Source organism: Lepisosteus platostomus, chromosome 4 (assembly GCF_059453375.1).
Source record: "Lepisosteus platostomus isolate fLepPlt1 chromosome 4, fLepPlt1.hap1, whole genome shotgun sequence".
NCBI classification, from domain to species: domain Eukaryota; kingdom Metazoa; phylum Chordata; class Actinopteri; order Semionotiformes; family Lepisosteidae; genus Lepisosteus; species Lepisosteus platostomus.
Genome location: NC_142614.1, coordinates 63428112 through 63443701, shown reverse-complemented (window position 1 = coordinate 63443701; position 15590 = coordinate 63428112). Strand labels below are relative to the sequence as shown.

General features: G+C 35.6%; 2 protein-coding genes and 1 long non-coding RNA gene across 4 annotated transcripts; 2 read left to right on the top strand and 1 right to left on the bottom strand.

Moving 5' to 3' along the window:
• Positions 1–2162: 2162 nt before the first annotated feature.
• On the top strand, positions 2163–8304 carry LOC148673591 (granzyme A-like). Of its 2 annotated transcripts, none has more exons than XM_088630224.1 (5): positions 2163–2317; positions 4842–4992; positions 5715–5850; positions 6424–6694; positions 7246–8304. In XM_088630224.1, exons 1-5 carry the CDS (start codon positions 2218–2220, stop codon positions 7395–7397), a joined length of 810 nt encoding a protein of 269 aa, XP_088486350.1. In that variant the 5' UTR covers positions 2163–2217; the 3' UTR covers positions 7398–8304. The 2 variants fall into 2 exon arrangements, with proteins under 2 accessions (XP_088486350.1, XP_088486349.1); XM_088630223.1 differs by having other exon boundaries at positions 6424–6699; positions 7242–8304.
• A 2570-nt stretch (positions 8305–10874) lies between these two features.
• LOC148673590 (granzyme A-like) lies at positions 10875–14072 on the top strand. Its single transcript, XM_088630225.1, has 5 exons — positions 10875–10952; positions 11531–11672; positions 12254–12392; positions 12797–13069; positions 13516–14072. Exons 1-5 carry the CDS (start codon positions 10898–10900, stop codon positions 13669–13671), a joined length of 765 nt encoding a protein of 254 aa, XP_088486351.1. The 5' UTR covers positions 10875–10897; the 3' UTR covers positions 13672–14072.
• On the bottom strand, positions 11373–14769 carry LOC148673589 (uncharacterized). The gene is made up of 3 exons (XR_015936063.1): positions 14731–14769; positions 12530–12637; positions 11373–12297 (listed from the first exon to the last, which is right to left on the bottom strand). It is a non-coding gene; the product is annotated as an uncharacterized LOC148673589 (long non-coding RNA).
• Between the last annotated feature and the right edge of the window lie 821 nt (positions 14770–15590).

Sequence of the window (15590 nt, the reverse complement as noted above, 5' to 3'; positions counted from 1 at the left end):
TTTCCAAAGTATCAGGTTTCAACAGTTTTCTGTACGCTTTAGTTTTCCTTCTTCCACCTTCGCAAGTGCTTCCTTTAACAGCTATTCCTGAACTCGTTGCTTATAGGCAGATTTTAAAGAAAAAAAGAAATTACATTAGCGTAGTGCTTTTCCCCACTTCTCCAGCAACTGAAATGAACTTTCCACTTGGGTGAACCACTGCAGCCATTATGCGTCCCACTGTGCAGAATCAGGTCATTGAGAAATCGCTTCCAGGGGTCAATGTGCCATCTGAATGATGGCACAACCTACAATACAGTGTTGATTTTTTTTTTCTATTTAATGTAAGTTAGTAGTTAGCATGGTAAATACTAAATAACATAGTGTAACCAATATCAGGGAATATAAAAGATCAAAGAGATATGTAATCCAGAAAGTTACAGTAAAATTAACATCATACAACCTACTCTTTTACAATATATTGGAAAGGTGTTAGCAATTTCCATCACCTTAGAATTTTAAATTCTGGATACCTTTGTAGAATTTTCTCAATTTGGGTCACTGACTTTGTAGATTTACTTAATCCGCACTCAGATTTATTTTCTTTCAGATTCGCATGCGTTTCTCAGTCTTAAACGATATGTTTTTATTGTTGCATCCATCTGTTTTCTAATGTGCTTGATCAGTTAAAACCTTCATAAGATTGTGGGGATTTTTCAGTTGACATATAAATAGAACCTGCAACTGAAAGAAACCTGGTGATGACCTTGAAGAAAATGTAAATTAAACATGTGACATACGTAAAAAATGTCAGTGTTGGGGCCAAGTCTTGCCGGGCTATTTTTAACTTTCAGGTACTAAAATAGCATTCACTACCTCAAGCACTTTTGCTTACATCTGTTATTTACATAAGATGATTATTTTGTTCCAGTAGGAGAGACTCTTTCACATTTTGCTGTTGAGCAGGATATATAAAATAAATAGGCATGAAACATAATCCAAATTCTTCCGTAAGAGCTATAATAACCGGTTATACTTTTACTTCATTTTTATGCAACTTTGTGGGTTTATTAGTAGCATTAAAGACTGTTACAACATAATACCCCAGTGTGTCATTTATCCCATAACAAACATTCCCAAGTTCTGTAATAATTATGTTAGTTTGTGAAGGAGTCATTGTAATGTATCCAATATATTCAAAGTATATGGTGTGTACATGTGTATGATCAAAATACAGCAAAATATTTTCTATGCATCCAGAAATAAACATGGCTTTTTTAAGATCGTTGTTAGGCTATTGAAAAAGAGATCTGGAAATATTAAACTTTCTCACCCTAAATTCAGTTTTAAAAATATCCTGAAGGGGGCAGACAGGTTTTATAAACAGAACAAACTTGCCCGAGTTGCAACAAAACAAACATCTTACTCTGGACAATAATAAAAAAGTACAGAATATAGAAGTTGGGTATTTCTAAAAGCTATACACAAATATTATGTGCAATATAGACTTCAAATTCATTGGCACAATATGTGATTATTTAAGGTAGGTGGGTTCTGGGAATAGCACAAATAGCATGTTTTCTTGGATGTTAGTGCACTGATGTCCAAATTTTATTGAACAGCTCAAAATAAAAAATCAACACTACTCACTTACACCAGTCTTTGACAATCTCAGTCTTGCAATTTGTGAGAGGTAGTTACACATAGCAGCCAGCCTACAAAGCAATTTCCCTCAACTCATAGCCCAGACCGAATTTCCCTGTTTCCCAACCCAGCCCTCTGTCAACATAACCAGAACGGGAATTCGCAATTGTGTTATGACTGTGGGAACAAAAACAGTTTCAAATCATAATTATAGTGTATTAAAACATAAATTAAAAATAATTTTGCATAAGGCATTTTAAAAAATGTATGAATAATTGCAAAGCACCACAAAGATCTGTAAAAACTATTAAATAATTTAATAGCATGATGTTAATTATCAACCTCTGAACCAGTACTGCTATAATAATAATGAGATTAACTGCATTTCAACAAGCATCACATTCATTTTCAGTAAATTCACAGCCTTACGTATTTCGTTTTATTATTAGGAAACCACACGCAAAACCCACAAGGTTTCGAACATTTCTAAAACTTTTTTCACATACTGTAGATATACTACGTCAGCCTTGGTGACTGGTCACTTCCCACTAAAGAACAATCGGTAATTAACCACATCCTTTCAGTACCCAATAAATGTTGATCTTTACCAAGGCAAATTACTTTCGAAAAATGACTGGCATCTTGACATTTTTGCTGTGCGTCTCTGCAGTTATTCTCCTTCAGATTCCAGAAGGTAAGAATCTCTTGATAAGATACCTGAGTGCTTGTTTTCTTCAGTGCTGCTGAAATGACCAGGTATTTCAAAGCAATTTATAAATGCAAATCTTAGGATAAGTTTCTTATTCTGGGAATCATTGATATAATTACCGAAAATGACCACACAATGACTTCAAATTGGATGTATTGTGCAAAGGTTAAAAACAAGAAAAGTAATAATAAGTTATTAATCACAATTACAAGCATAAAAAAGGGGTTCAAGGAAACAACAGAAGCCAATGTTTACCATTTTTATGGCAGGTATGTCTTCAAAAAGTTTGAATATTTCTAAGAACACTTTGGTAGAAGTGTTCCATTCTAGTATGAAAGAGAGCAGGTTGGCAGTAGGAGGATTCCATAAAAAAAGATGTATAATACATCTACAGTATGTGTGTATATGGCTTAGTCTGTGTCCTGACTTTGCAGGAATATTTTTGTGTAATTTCAGTTTTTATCTTATTGTATTGTGCTCCTGTTTTTTTATTTATGTTTCAGTTGTTTATACTATGCCACGTACTGTACTTACGTGATAGCTCTGAATGAAAATATTCATGGTATGCTCATGTGATGAAATTGCTCAATGACAATATTGTGCCACTTCAGAATTTCAGAACATGAGAAAGGTTATGAAGAAAAAAAGGCCATTTGGCCCAGCGTGCCCTTTTACTTAAGAGACAATAGTGTTGTACTACCAATCCAGCAAATGGAGGCTTATAGGGAATGTAAGAGTTTTTACATTTTACTTCTTTCCTTCCCAGACTCCTTACTACTTACATATGCGCTCTGTATAGTTGGATAAAAAATTGAATCCAAAAGGGCTGCTGCCAGCCAAGCAAAATGCTTCTCAAATTTTAGTCTATTTATACCCTATTTGGCAGATATAATCCCTGGTTTCTGGAAATATTTTTTCACGTGTCTATCATAACAGCACCTTGGCCTAATTTTCTTTTCTGGTTTCTGACCAATTCTGTTAAAAAAACAGTTAAGGTAATCAAATGTAACATAAAATTCAATTTTTAGGAAAAAAAGTGTTTTTACCTGACCTAATTTTTTAATAAAGCTTTCAAAGTCTTCTTTGCAACTATTACAGTAATGCTGATATCCACGTTAAGTTGTACCTGAATTAGTATATTTAAGGTTGATTTGAAAACTACATGTAAACTGGCTGTTACTGGAAGACTGTTTAGCTGGAAAATGTTAAATTATTGGCCTAAAATGCATTTGGCAAAACAACACCAACTTTGAGTGAATTGGATGCAGCTATATGTAAAAATTAATCTAATCTTAAATAAGAAATCGACATTTAAACTTAAGCATACATTTTGTCTAAAAAGTTTTTAAAAATATGTTTTCATAATGGTTTATCAGTTATATTTTTGTTACTAGAACAATATTGCCACATGACAGGTGCCTCAACATTAGAGAAGCAAATGTATAGCAGACTGGTGACTAAGCAATTTGTGTAGGGGTGAAATGTAGTGAATCTAAAATTTAAGCAAACCATTTTTTAAATCTGAAGCCCACAGCTTTAACCACACAACAGGTGGTTTCCAGTTTGAAAAACACTGACTGGTTTAATATCTGCCTAAAGACAATTTAATGTACTTGCACTATATCTGCTTTTAAGATGTGATATTGGTTTTAGACATACTATCTTGTTAGGATTCTGTATCAGAAACAAAATTATTCTTTAATATGTTATATGTAAAGGTAGTGGTATTCACAGCTCTCTGGCCGTGCAATTGATTCTTGGGTTGCTATCTGCATGAAGTTTGTTCTGCTCATGTTCACGCGGTTTTCTTACAGGTGATCCGATTTCCTACCACAGTCTAAAGACATTCAGGTAGACTTATTGGCTACTAGAATAATTAGCCCTGGTGAGGGTTAATAATGAGTGCATGCGTGTCTGTGTGTGCCATGCAATGGACTGGTGTCCCATCCGGGGTGTATCCTGCCTTGCACTCGTTGCTTGCCAGGGTACACGCTAGCCTCCCCTGAGACCCTGTATTTGAGAAAGTGGTTAAAGATGGATGGATGTCTAATAAACTTATAATAAATTAAAGAACAGGAGCTCTAATCCTGGTGTCCCAGGTAAATTCCCTTCTGAGTTTGATCAATCTGGTGCACCTAAATCTCCTCTGTAATTGAATTTGTGAAGCAATGTTTCACTTCTCCACTTACTCAGCTGTGAAGTCAGGCTTTGGGGTCATAACAGCAGCTACACATCACCCAAGAAGGGGCTGTGCTTCAGAAGTGGATAAAGCAGATCCCCCTCCTTGATGTGCTTTGGAATTCTTTAGGATTTCTAAAAATACAATTAACTAAACATTGTACTTATTTAACAGAATTAAATTCGTCGGTGTATTTGGAACAACCCTACATTTTACTATACAGTACTGTTTTAAAAACACTTGAATGAAATAATTTAAGATTCCAGAAGCATATTGTATGTGTCTCTTCAACTGTATATTATTCGTATTTGTCATTTCTTTTCTTAATAGGCCACAGCACTGAAATCATAGGAGGCAAGGAAGTGCCAAAACACTCCATGCCTTACATGGTGCTTGTGCACGGGAAAAACAACGAAATATTTTGTGGAGGAGCATTGATTGCACCTAAATGGGTGATAACTGCTGCCCACTGTCAAAACATGTAAGATTTCTGTACTGCACTTCACTAACCATGGCCGAATTAATAGCTTACTCAAGTCCTCATCTTTTCTACCACACATCCATACAGAGGCAAGAAAAAAAATGCTACATAGGATTGTTGAGACATTGTTGGCAAAAATGTCTTTATTTTTCACAAATTTATTTTTTTTTGCTATCTAATGATAAAGCAAAGAGAGTTATAGAAATACCCATTTGAATTAGATAAAGGGCATTATGATTATAAGCACTAATGCATTGCAGAGTATTCAACAAATTGGGCTAAACTCTTTAGACTTTTGTTGGAACCTGTTTTAAAAATATTGCATATGAATGTTTAAACTTAAACAAGTTTAATTTAGAAAAAAAATAAGGTACTATTTGGTGAATTAAGCACAGAATCACTGTCAGCAAACTACAGTACTTATACTGTATTGCATATTTCAGTAGTCAAAATCAGATTAGGATTAGCCAAAATAAGATTCTTTATACTGTTTAAAGACAGTAGGTTCATTGCAGAGTCTCTTAAATTCTATATTTGTTCCTAACACATGCTCAATGGTCTACAAAAGCTTGTACAGTATATGTTTGTTACAAACAAAAGTAGACAATGTGCTGTACAGTATGTCTATGTTTTGCAAATGTTATTCATATTTATACAATGATATGATACATTTCTTTCTTAAGAAAGGTTTGATGAACCCTTGTCTCCGTTTTCTTCAACAGCAGTATGAAAGTCCTGCTAGGAGTTCATGCTCGTTCAAAGAATGACAAAGAAATAAAAATCAGGAAAGTGAAAAATACAGTGCCTCATCCATGTTTTCACAATACAGATAAAGTTCATGACATCATGCTACTAAAGGTAAGGATCATGCACTGAAAAATTGCATTCAGTTTCAGCACCTCCTTCTGTTCATTGCAGAGAAGAGCCTGAGCTGCATGAACCGGAGCAATTGTCCAATTGGGCCTGCACTGCACATGCACACAGATCTTTAATACCGATATCTCCAGTATCTTTCACATGCTCTTCATTATGTACAAACAGAGATACAGAAATACCCTGATTAGAAATACTTCTAGATTTGCAGACCAGTGTCAAGTAAGGGTTTGGTTTCTAGAAGCCCTATTGGAAGGATGTGTGTCCTGGGTGGGATAATGAAGTAGTACTCTTGAACAAGGTACATCACTTACATTGTTGCAGTAACCAGTTACTGTATACATGGGAGCTCTTTAGATCACCATTAAACACATTACATTCACTCATAAATTAAACAAATTACATTAATTATTACATTAAATAATTTACAATAAATACATTAAACAATTATTAATATAACCATAGGTAGTTCAGTGAAACCACTGGCTATTGCATTTTTGAGTTCTCCTTTCTCGACGTTTCTGCAGTTTTTAAAATATTTTCTCTCTGCTTTCACAGCTTGATAAAGAGGTGAAGAGTAATGCTGCTGTGTCTTATCTCCCCTTGCCAAATTCTGGTGGCGATGTGCCAGATGGTACCAACTGCATTGTTGCTGGGTGGGGTCTGGTGAAAAACAAAGCGAAGAAAGGATCGGATGTCCTAATGTCAGCCAATGTCACTGTCATTAACAGGAAAAAGTGTAATACTGAGGACTATTATAATTTTGATCCTATCATAACAAAAGATATGTTATGTGCAGGATCAGTTGATAAAGATCCAAAAGATTCATGTCAGGTGAGTACATTATGGCTTAAGTGTAGTGTTGTGCTGTTACACTACATAAATTACACTATAAGGCAAGTTTCACCATATATAATTAGGTAGTGGTTTTGACAGCTTTGATAGTTGTGGGTTCATGTACTGTGTGGACACTTAAACAAAGCACTTCTCTTACTATGGTCCTGCAATGTTCTCTGCTGTATAAATGGGTACCAATGTAAGTTGCTTTGGATAAAAACAAAACCAAAATTAAAACAAAACCAAAATGACTTAATTCAGTCTCAGTAAAATCCTTTCTTTAAAAACAAAACTTTCCAACCCTTGACACCTCTGATATATGATTTTACTATTGTTTTGTGATCTTCACTATATAACTTATAATATATATATATAACTATATTATATAACTATAATTATTTTAATAACAGCAAGTACCTCCATACATATTTTCCATACAGATTTTAGATGTCCACGTTTTGTTCCATGTATGTATTTATCTATGTCAATATAGTATATCAATATTTATCCAAATGGATCCATTTTTGTATTTATTCCAGGGAGATTCTGGGGGACCTCTAATCTGCGGTAGAGTCTTCAGAGCTATAACATCATTTGGAAAAGGCTGTGGCCTTCAGAAAAAACCTGGAGTGTACACACTTCTCACTCAGAAACACATTGAATGGATTAAAAAAACAATTCGTAGATCAGACTAAAATCTCATTTTCACATAAGAGGTAACACCTGCAACTGAACCACAAGCGCTGACCTGCATATAGTATTATTACTTTGTGCATGATTTTATTTCCATAAAATGTACCCTTTACAGTATATCACTGGGAATAAAACAAGTCTTTAAAATGAGCTTTAAAATGAATAGCTTACTTCTGAGTTTCCTTCTGTTTTTACACTATTTTGACAGGCTCTTTTGTACTGTTGTTGCATGAATTGCTTTCTGTACTTGACAGAAAGATTCCTCATAGCTCACCGTGCAAAAAGTGTGACAAAGAAACTTGCAACATGCAATGCTCCCATGCCCTTGAGCACCAGAGCTTTTTGAAGGCCTGTGCAAAGCGCACATGCATCACTGCCACCTTCTCCCTGCCAGCCAAGTGAAAAGCATTTCTTACAAAGCACCTTACGTGGAAAATGAGAAGCAAGCAAAGATGGGAGAATCGGTACAGAGGTGTTGGATCTGAAAATAGAAAGAGATAGTGGCAAGAAGAGTTTTTGAGGCCTTACCTTTACAGGATGATGTAGTTTTAAATATTTACAGTATTTATATGCAAATAAAGTCAACTTAATGTTTAATATATCATGTTCTGTGTAGCTTTTTGATTTTAATTGTTCCACTCATAAAATGTTGCATTGATTTTTTTCCGTTTGATGAAAACATTTTGGGAGGAAGGAGGAAGATAATTCTAACATTTTTACTATTCAAAGTTGCTAAATTATATTATTTTTATATATTGAATATAGAAAACCTTGGTCCTTCTGTACTCCCAGAGCATGCTGGTCTGTTTTTGTTTTTGATGCACAACAGCACAAAGTGTTAGAAAGACATGCAGAATGTATAATATTATTTCTTTATTTTTATTGTGAATAAAAATGTGACAAATCCAACATCAGCAAGATACTTGATTCTTCCACCCATTTTCTAACTGCTTTATCCAATTTAGGGTTGTGGGGGAGCTGGCCCCTAACCCAGCAAACTATGAGTGTTGGGCAGGATACATCCTAGTCGGGATGCCAGGCCATCACAGACACACACACATTCAGGGGCAATTTTTACAGAAGCCAACTCACCTACCAGTGTGTGCTGGGACTGTGGGAGGAAACCCACACAAATAAATGGAGAACATACAGACTCCATGCAGATAGAACCACGGGTCTGGACTTGAACCCGGGGCCCAAGCGCTGTGAGGCAAATGCTAACCACTGCGTCAACATGCCATCCCACTTCATATTATTCTCCAATGGATTCTTCTAATAATAAATAATGCTACAGTAATTTCTCTGACCAGACATTACATTAATCCAAGGTTAATTAATTGCTTAATGATAAGCACATCTGAAAAGGGGAAAAGGAAGAAATTATTGAATTGCAGTAAATACATTGATGCAAAAAACTGAAAATGCAAAGCAAATTCTGAAGGAAATATTTATTTAGTCCACACTTTTGGAATATTACAACACATCAACCAACAGCATTGAGGACCACTGGGGGATTTTCCTAAAGGAAGAATGAATCATGTAGGGCACTACACTACTCTTACAGCTTTCTACAGCTCAGTCTAGTACAATTGTTTCCACTAACTAGCAGTGATGGGTCAAGAGAGTAACCTACTCACACAATTAATAGGTTTATTCCACCCTGGAAAAAAAGAACAAAGAGAACACGTTTCGGCCGTGGAGCCTTCTTCTGGTGTTCTCTTTCTTCTTTTTTTTTTTCAGCATGGAATAAACCTTGTTCCTTTGTAGCCTACGCATGCTGACACAGCTACCCACCTGAACTACTCACACAATTGTCATACAATCCTATCATGTTTACTGCAAGGTTAATCTGCACTTCATTTGAGAGGGCAGTACGCACTCAATAATAAGCAAGGCCATCCAATGAGCATCAGGTGAATCAACACTGGTAAATTGGAGTATCTTGCAGGACAAGACCAAAGGCCCATAACATGCCGTTGTATTTATAAAGCAACGCTTTTAGGGAGTTCAAGACCCTCTACAGTAAATGCCTATTTACCATTTACCGTGGACTGAATTTTTCTTTTACATTTTTTCACATGTAAAATGTCATACTTTTATTGGATCAATGTACTGTGCTTTCCCCCCCCCAACTTTTATGTGTGGCATGTAGGGTACAGAACACTACGTTTTTTGATAAGCGCGTATAAACAAATTTTAAATGATTGATGTATTGAATTGATATTTCACTTATGCATACCAGTTAAGAAAACAACGTCGCCCGGTCTGTGGAAATTCTATATTAAAAGAAGTTTTTAAATAATGTTCCCGAGAGATGACAGCAACAAACTTCTCCTGCACCTCTGCTCTTATTTCACGGCCAGGTGTTAAAGATTTTTATTCCTGACTTCTATTCAATTCAGTACCTGAAGCACTGAAGATAATCACCTTTCTATGGCTTACTGGTATTCTACCAATTGTGCATAAGGTGAGATGCATGAGATGCTTAGACTATTAGCAAAACTTTTCTACCAGTTGCTTAAGACAGTACCCATAGACTGGAAAATTGCTCATGTAGTGCCTATCGATAAAAAGGATGACAGAACTGAACCTAGCAATTACAGACAAATGAGCCTTACTTGTTTTAATGCACATGTAACTATAATTAGAACTAATCTATTGGATCACATATATGTAAATATGATCGTAGAGGATAGTCAATATGGTTTTAGGAAAAGTAGGTCTTGCCGTCACAGATCTTTGAACAGGGAATTATAGTCATTGACACACAGAGAACACATCATTTATTAAATCATGTCATTAAAGATGATATCCTGGTTTCTTTTAAGAAACTCCAGTATCCGTTAGACATGAGCATCAAACAGGTTTGATCAGCCCAGTGGTTTCCTCCTGTTTGCAGCCTTATTTGAGAGATCACGATCAGTAGAGGAAAGATGGGAGATGAGAGGCAGGAGGAAGCAGAGAGGTGAAGAATCTTAACCCCCTGACATATCACAATCCCAGTCTCATTAACTAGGTCTGTCTTAAGCATGTGACTTTTTATTTTTCAGTTATGCACTACCTAGAGCTTTCTTTTACTCATATGTGTATTCTCTAGGTAGTCTCAAATAAAATTAGAAAATAAAAATAAAGTAAAAAAAAAGCAACAAGTTGCCTACAGTACCTGAGCACCTTTCAGTTGTTTTTGTACTGTATGTAATTATCTCTCAGCTATTTGTTTGTACAGATTGCTGTGATGTTGAAAAAATGAAATTCAAGTGACCTCAAGCAGTATTTCTATGAAATGGCTGCAAAGATTTTTTCACACCTTTTATTAGGATGGGTTTCTCAACTACCACTAAGTTCCGGGGGGGCAGCCTTAAGAAGAAAAGAAGAAAGAAGCTATCGCAATTGAGCATGTGTTAAAAACATAGACCTCAATGAAACCACACCCCCTAACTCATATATATTAGGCAGATTCATGTTAGCACACAGGCAGATTAAAGACGGTCACTCTGCTGCAATGGCAAAGGTATTAGCCTGCATAGCTATAGTAATTCTTCTGACAATCCCAGAAGGTAAGAAATGTAGTATTATTCTAGAATATTCTGAAATCTTTGAAGGTGAAAGTCAATCACTCTTAATAGTAAGACAGTTGCTAAATGGACTCTTTAAAATGCTGCACTAAGGGAATCAGCTTTATACACTTTTTTTGATAACGGCTTTATTGAGTGCTTTTTGAATACCATACTGAAAAGTACTAGAGACAGGAAAGGACATACAGTAAAAATTGGACTGCATCAGGGAAACTATACCTCAAGTCAAATGGAAAAATTAATAATGTAAAACCACCAACAAATCATCCAAAGAATGAAATATCTACTGTGAAACCCCAAGCATATAAAGCAGACTTTTCAATATCTTTCAAATATGATCTTATTGGAAGGTAACAAAAGTATGCAAATATTTCAAAGAAATGAAACAATTTTGAAAGCATATTGATTTTTGAGGGAAAGAAAGTTTTATTGTTGATGTTTATAAACACGCTTAAGTTACAAAGTGCAGATTGGTTTTCCTAACAAAATCCAAAATGTTATATTGTTTTAAACTGCAGTGATATTAAATAATGAAGCTGTTTTTAAATCCTTTCTTGCAGATTTCTGTGTGGAAATCATTGGAGGGAAAGAAGTGGCAGAACATTCAAGACCTTACATGGCACTTATACAAGGAAAGACTCTATGTGGAGGGGTTCTGATCAAAACTAAATGGGTTCTAACTGCAGCACACTGCTGCTCTGGGTAAGATACTGTATATCCACATTTCAAAAATAATGCTGATAGTAACACAAATATTTTGAAAGCAATGTAAAACCTTACATTTCATAGTGATTATTTCACATTTTCCTCCAGAAGCCTTTGAAGATTATTGTATTTAAAAACAAATCATCAATGTTGTGTTTTGAATGAGAGCAAGTTGGTAAAGACAGGTTGTAAACACATAACTAGTGTCAGTTTCAAACACCATAACAAAACAGACTACATATACATGTACATGTTGCTTTATTGTGATCCTGATTACTGTTTACACTGCATTTCTGAAATAGCTCCCATATTGCAATACCAGGATATATATTCACTCAAATGTTTTTTTTTTCTTCTGAGGTAGAGATCTGTCTAGATTAGCCCACACATATTCAATAAATTTCATATTCAGTGAAATTCACAAACATGAGAGTGCTTAGTGCATTATGTGGGCTTTAGTTCAGTATGTCTTTGTTATGCATTTTGATCTATGTTTCACTGTCTTTTTTGTCTATGGCAAGTACCGATGTGGCCTTTATTGTAGTGTTTATTTACATGCATGTTACTGTGTTTCTTAGCAAAAAAATGAAGGTAGTCCTTGGAGCTCACTCGCGCTCAAAACCTGAGAAAGAGAAAAAGGAATTTACTGTCACTCAAGCAGTGACTCATCCCCGTTTTGATAATAAAACTTTAGTAAATGACCTCATGCTTTTGCAGGTAACATATTTCATATCCTTTTGCGTTTCCGTAATGAGTGTTACTGCATGTTTAATATCCAGAGGTATAATGCATTTAATACTAGAAAGAATATATTGATTTTTTGTATAGCAGACATTACAAATATAAACACTTACCCACTTTCTGATAAACTATCCATTTGAAGGAATCTGGTTATTAATGCCCTCTACAAAAGATAACTAGATGCCTGCATTTCAGTTTCACTCATCTGACAGGTTTAAAATCTAGAATATAATATGAAATAGTTAACACCCAACCTCACACCACAGTATTCCTCACAAAACACAAATAATATTACTGTATATATCTAAAACAAAAGAGAGTTACTTCATTTAATTGTATCTGCTTTGATTAATCAGATTTCTTTTTCTTTTTTTTTACAGCTGAACGAAACAGTTAAACCTAACAAGTCCATCTCCACACTGAATGTGCCTGAACAATTCCATGATGTCAAATCAGGGAGCAAGTGCACAATAGCTGGTTGGGGAACCACTAGCAACAGAGACAACCAAGGCTCAGATGTCCTGATGGAAGTCGATGTTGTAGCCATCGATAGAAAGAAATGCAATGGGAAAAACTACTTTAACTTGAATCCTGTAATTACCCAAGACATGCTCTGTGCTGGTGGTCAGAGAGGAAAAAAAGATTCTTGTAAGGTACGAGTTCCCTTCGGTTCAGTCATTCTTCTAATCAACAGACATTAACATACAGGGACCAATACATACAGCTGTTCAGTATTTCAGATATTTTTGATACTGTAACGTTATTCAATTTTTGATTGACTAAATGTTCATGGTCTGCTTGGTACCCAATCATATTTCTCTGTTCTCCTAAGGGATGGCTCCAGTGACTCTGCTATTTGATTGGCACAAACGTTATAACCGTTTTAAAATACAGTACTCATCCGAACATATTTCAATTCTGATGATGATCTTGATGTTCATTTTTTCTGCCACTTCCATCATTTTGATGCAACTATGCAGTTATTGGCAATATTTTAGAGGATGAGCAGTTGTACAAGCATATACATTTCCAGCTTATTATTTTTACAATGCTTATGTCAGTGCACTGTATTAACTAAAAACTGTTTCTCCTCCGACAGGGTGATTCCGGAGGTCCTCTCATCTGTAATAACAAATTTGTAGCTGTTGCTTCATTTGGTTATAAAGGTCAATGTGGCAAGAAGCCTGGAGTATATACTTTGCTGACCCAGAAATATATCCAGTGGATTCGAAATGTAACAGGGAGAGACGCATAAAAAGCAGCAGTTTATTTAGGTGAAACCAATATGTATGGTCAATGCATTTTGTGATTTTTTTTTCTGTAAACTTCAGAATGATATCTTTTACAAGGTAGTTATTGAACTGCATTTTTCCTTATTAAGCAGAAAATATGCAGAACTGTGATAAATTCTTAGTCAATTTGAAAACAGTCTCAAAATTAATCTTAGAATTTCTTAATATATCTGCATAATGATGTGATAAGCATGGAATGTGTATTGCTTCGATGTATTATCCTTTTCATTTTAAGATGCCTCTTTGGATTTGCTTTTAAATTTTAATACTTCTGTGTTAGGCTTAGCCTTATTAGAATATATATTCTATTACGTAATTTAAGAAGCATAAATAGTTTATATAATAAAAATGAGAAAGAAAGTAATTCAGACTCCATTTTGTGAAATTTGTCCAAGTATCCTACTTCTTGTTTTTGAAGTGTATTTTTGAGACGTAGTCACGAGTAAACACCAACACTAATTAATTCAGGTGGGTAGCTGAGTCACCATGCGTAGGCTGCAAAGGAAGATGTAATAGGTTTATTCCATGCTGAAAAAAGAAGAAAGAAAACACAACATTTTGGCCATGGGGGCTTCAAACCTGAAGAAGGCCGAAACGTTGTTTTCTTTAAACCTATTACTTGTTCCTTTACAACTACTAATTAATGCCAAACAAACAATCCCATATGCTTTACTATTGTTACAAATGGGCGGTTACGATATTGGTGAAAATCAGAATTTAACCAAGCGGTTTAGTCAATAACTGAATTATTCATAACCCCCAACTTGTAAGTGTGCGACAGAGGACTCACACTAGGCACGAGTAGTACAGGAACATCACACAAATACACACATCTCACCAACCAGTTGCTAGCTAGCTCCAGGGGGTGCACACTCAGGGCTTGACTGGTGACTTAATTCGTTAATTTAAGGCATAGTGGCATCCAGATTCATACCCATATAAGCATACATGTTGACTGTATTGTCCGTTTTTATGCTGCGATCGTGTGAATGGAGAGCGCTCTCAATTTGTGTGGTACTTACAGCTTGTTTGCTGTTTGAGACTTCCTGGTTCTATGGTGGCTCCAAAGGTCCAAACCTGATCCGTACTTATAAAGGCATGTTTATAGCGTGTAAAGGAAAACACACAGGCAGGCATGAATGGGAAGATTCCATTTGTAATTTTACTTGGGGAAAGGGTAAAAAAGGAAGCTGTAGAAAGTTTTTGGATACATGTGTTTTTTCTTTCTTTTGTTTCGGAAATTATTATGACCTGACTGAATGAATTGTAAAACATTTTGTGTGTAAAATCAAAGAGAATTAGGATAATGGCTGATTCCAGGGGGGAGCGGTTTACAAACGATATAAGGTGCTCCCCAGGGCAGAAGGTTAGTTGAGTTGGACGTTCAGGAATGAAGGATTAAAAGTGTTAGAGCATGCATACAGAGTTCTACCTGGATTTTTTTGTCTTAAATTTTTATATTTTTCTTGTTGGGAAGAATAGCACTGTATCTTAACGACAGACTACTGTTCTTTTACATTTTCTCTATTCATTGGAAGTTTCATTTCACACCTCTTGATTGGCCTCTATTTCTGTCCCCTGCTCCCGCCTCTCACTCCTCCTCCCTCCCAACCTTTGTTCTCCCGCTACTTTACCTTTGCCTACCGCCCTCTCTCACACCTGAAGAAAGCTCCACGTCCGAAACGTTGTGTTCTCTTTCTTCTTTTTTTCAGCATGGAATAAACCTATTACTTGTTCCTTTGCAGCCTACGCATGCTGACGCAGCTACCCACCTGAACTACTAAGTTTCATTATATATAATTAGGTAGTGGTTTTCGACAGATATGTTGATAGTTGTGGGTTCATGTACTGTGTGGATGAGTGCCGTTGTACACTTAAACAA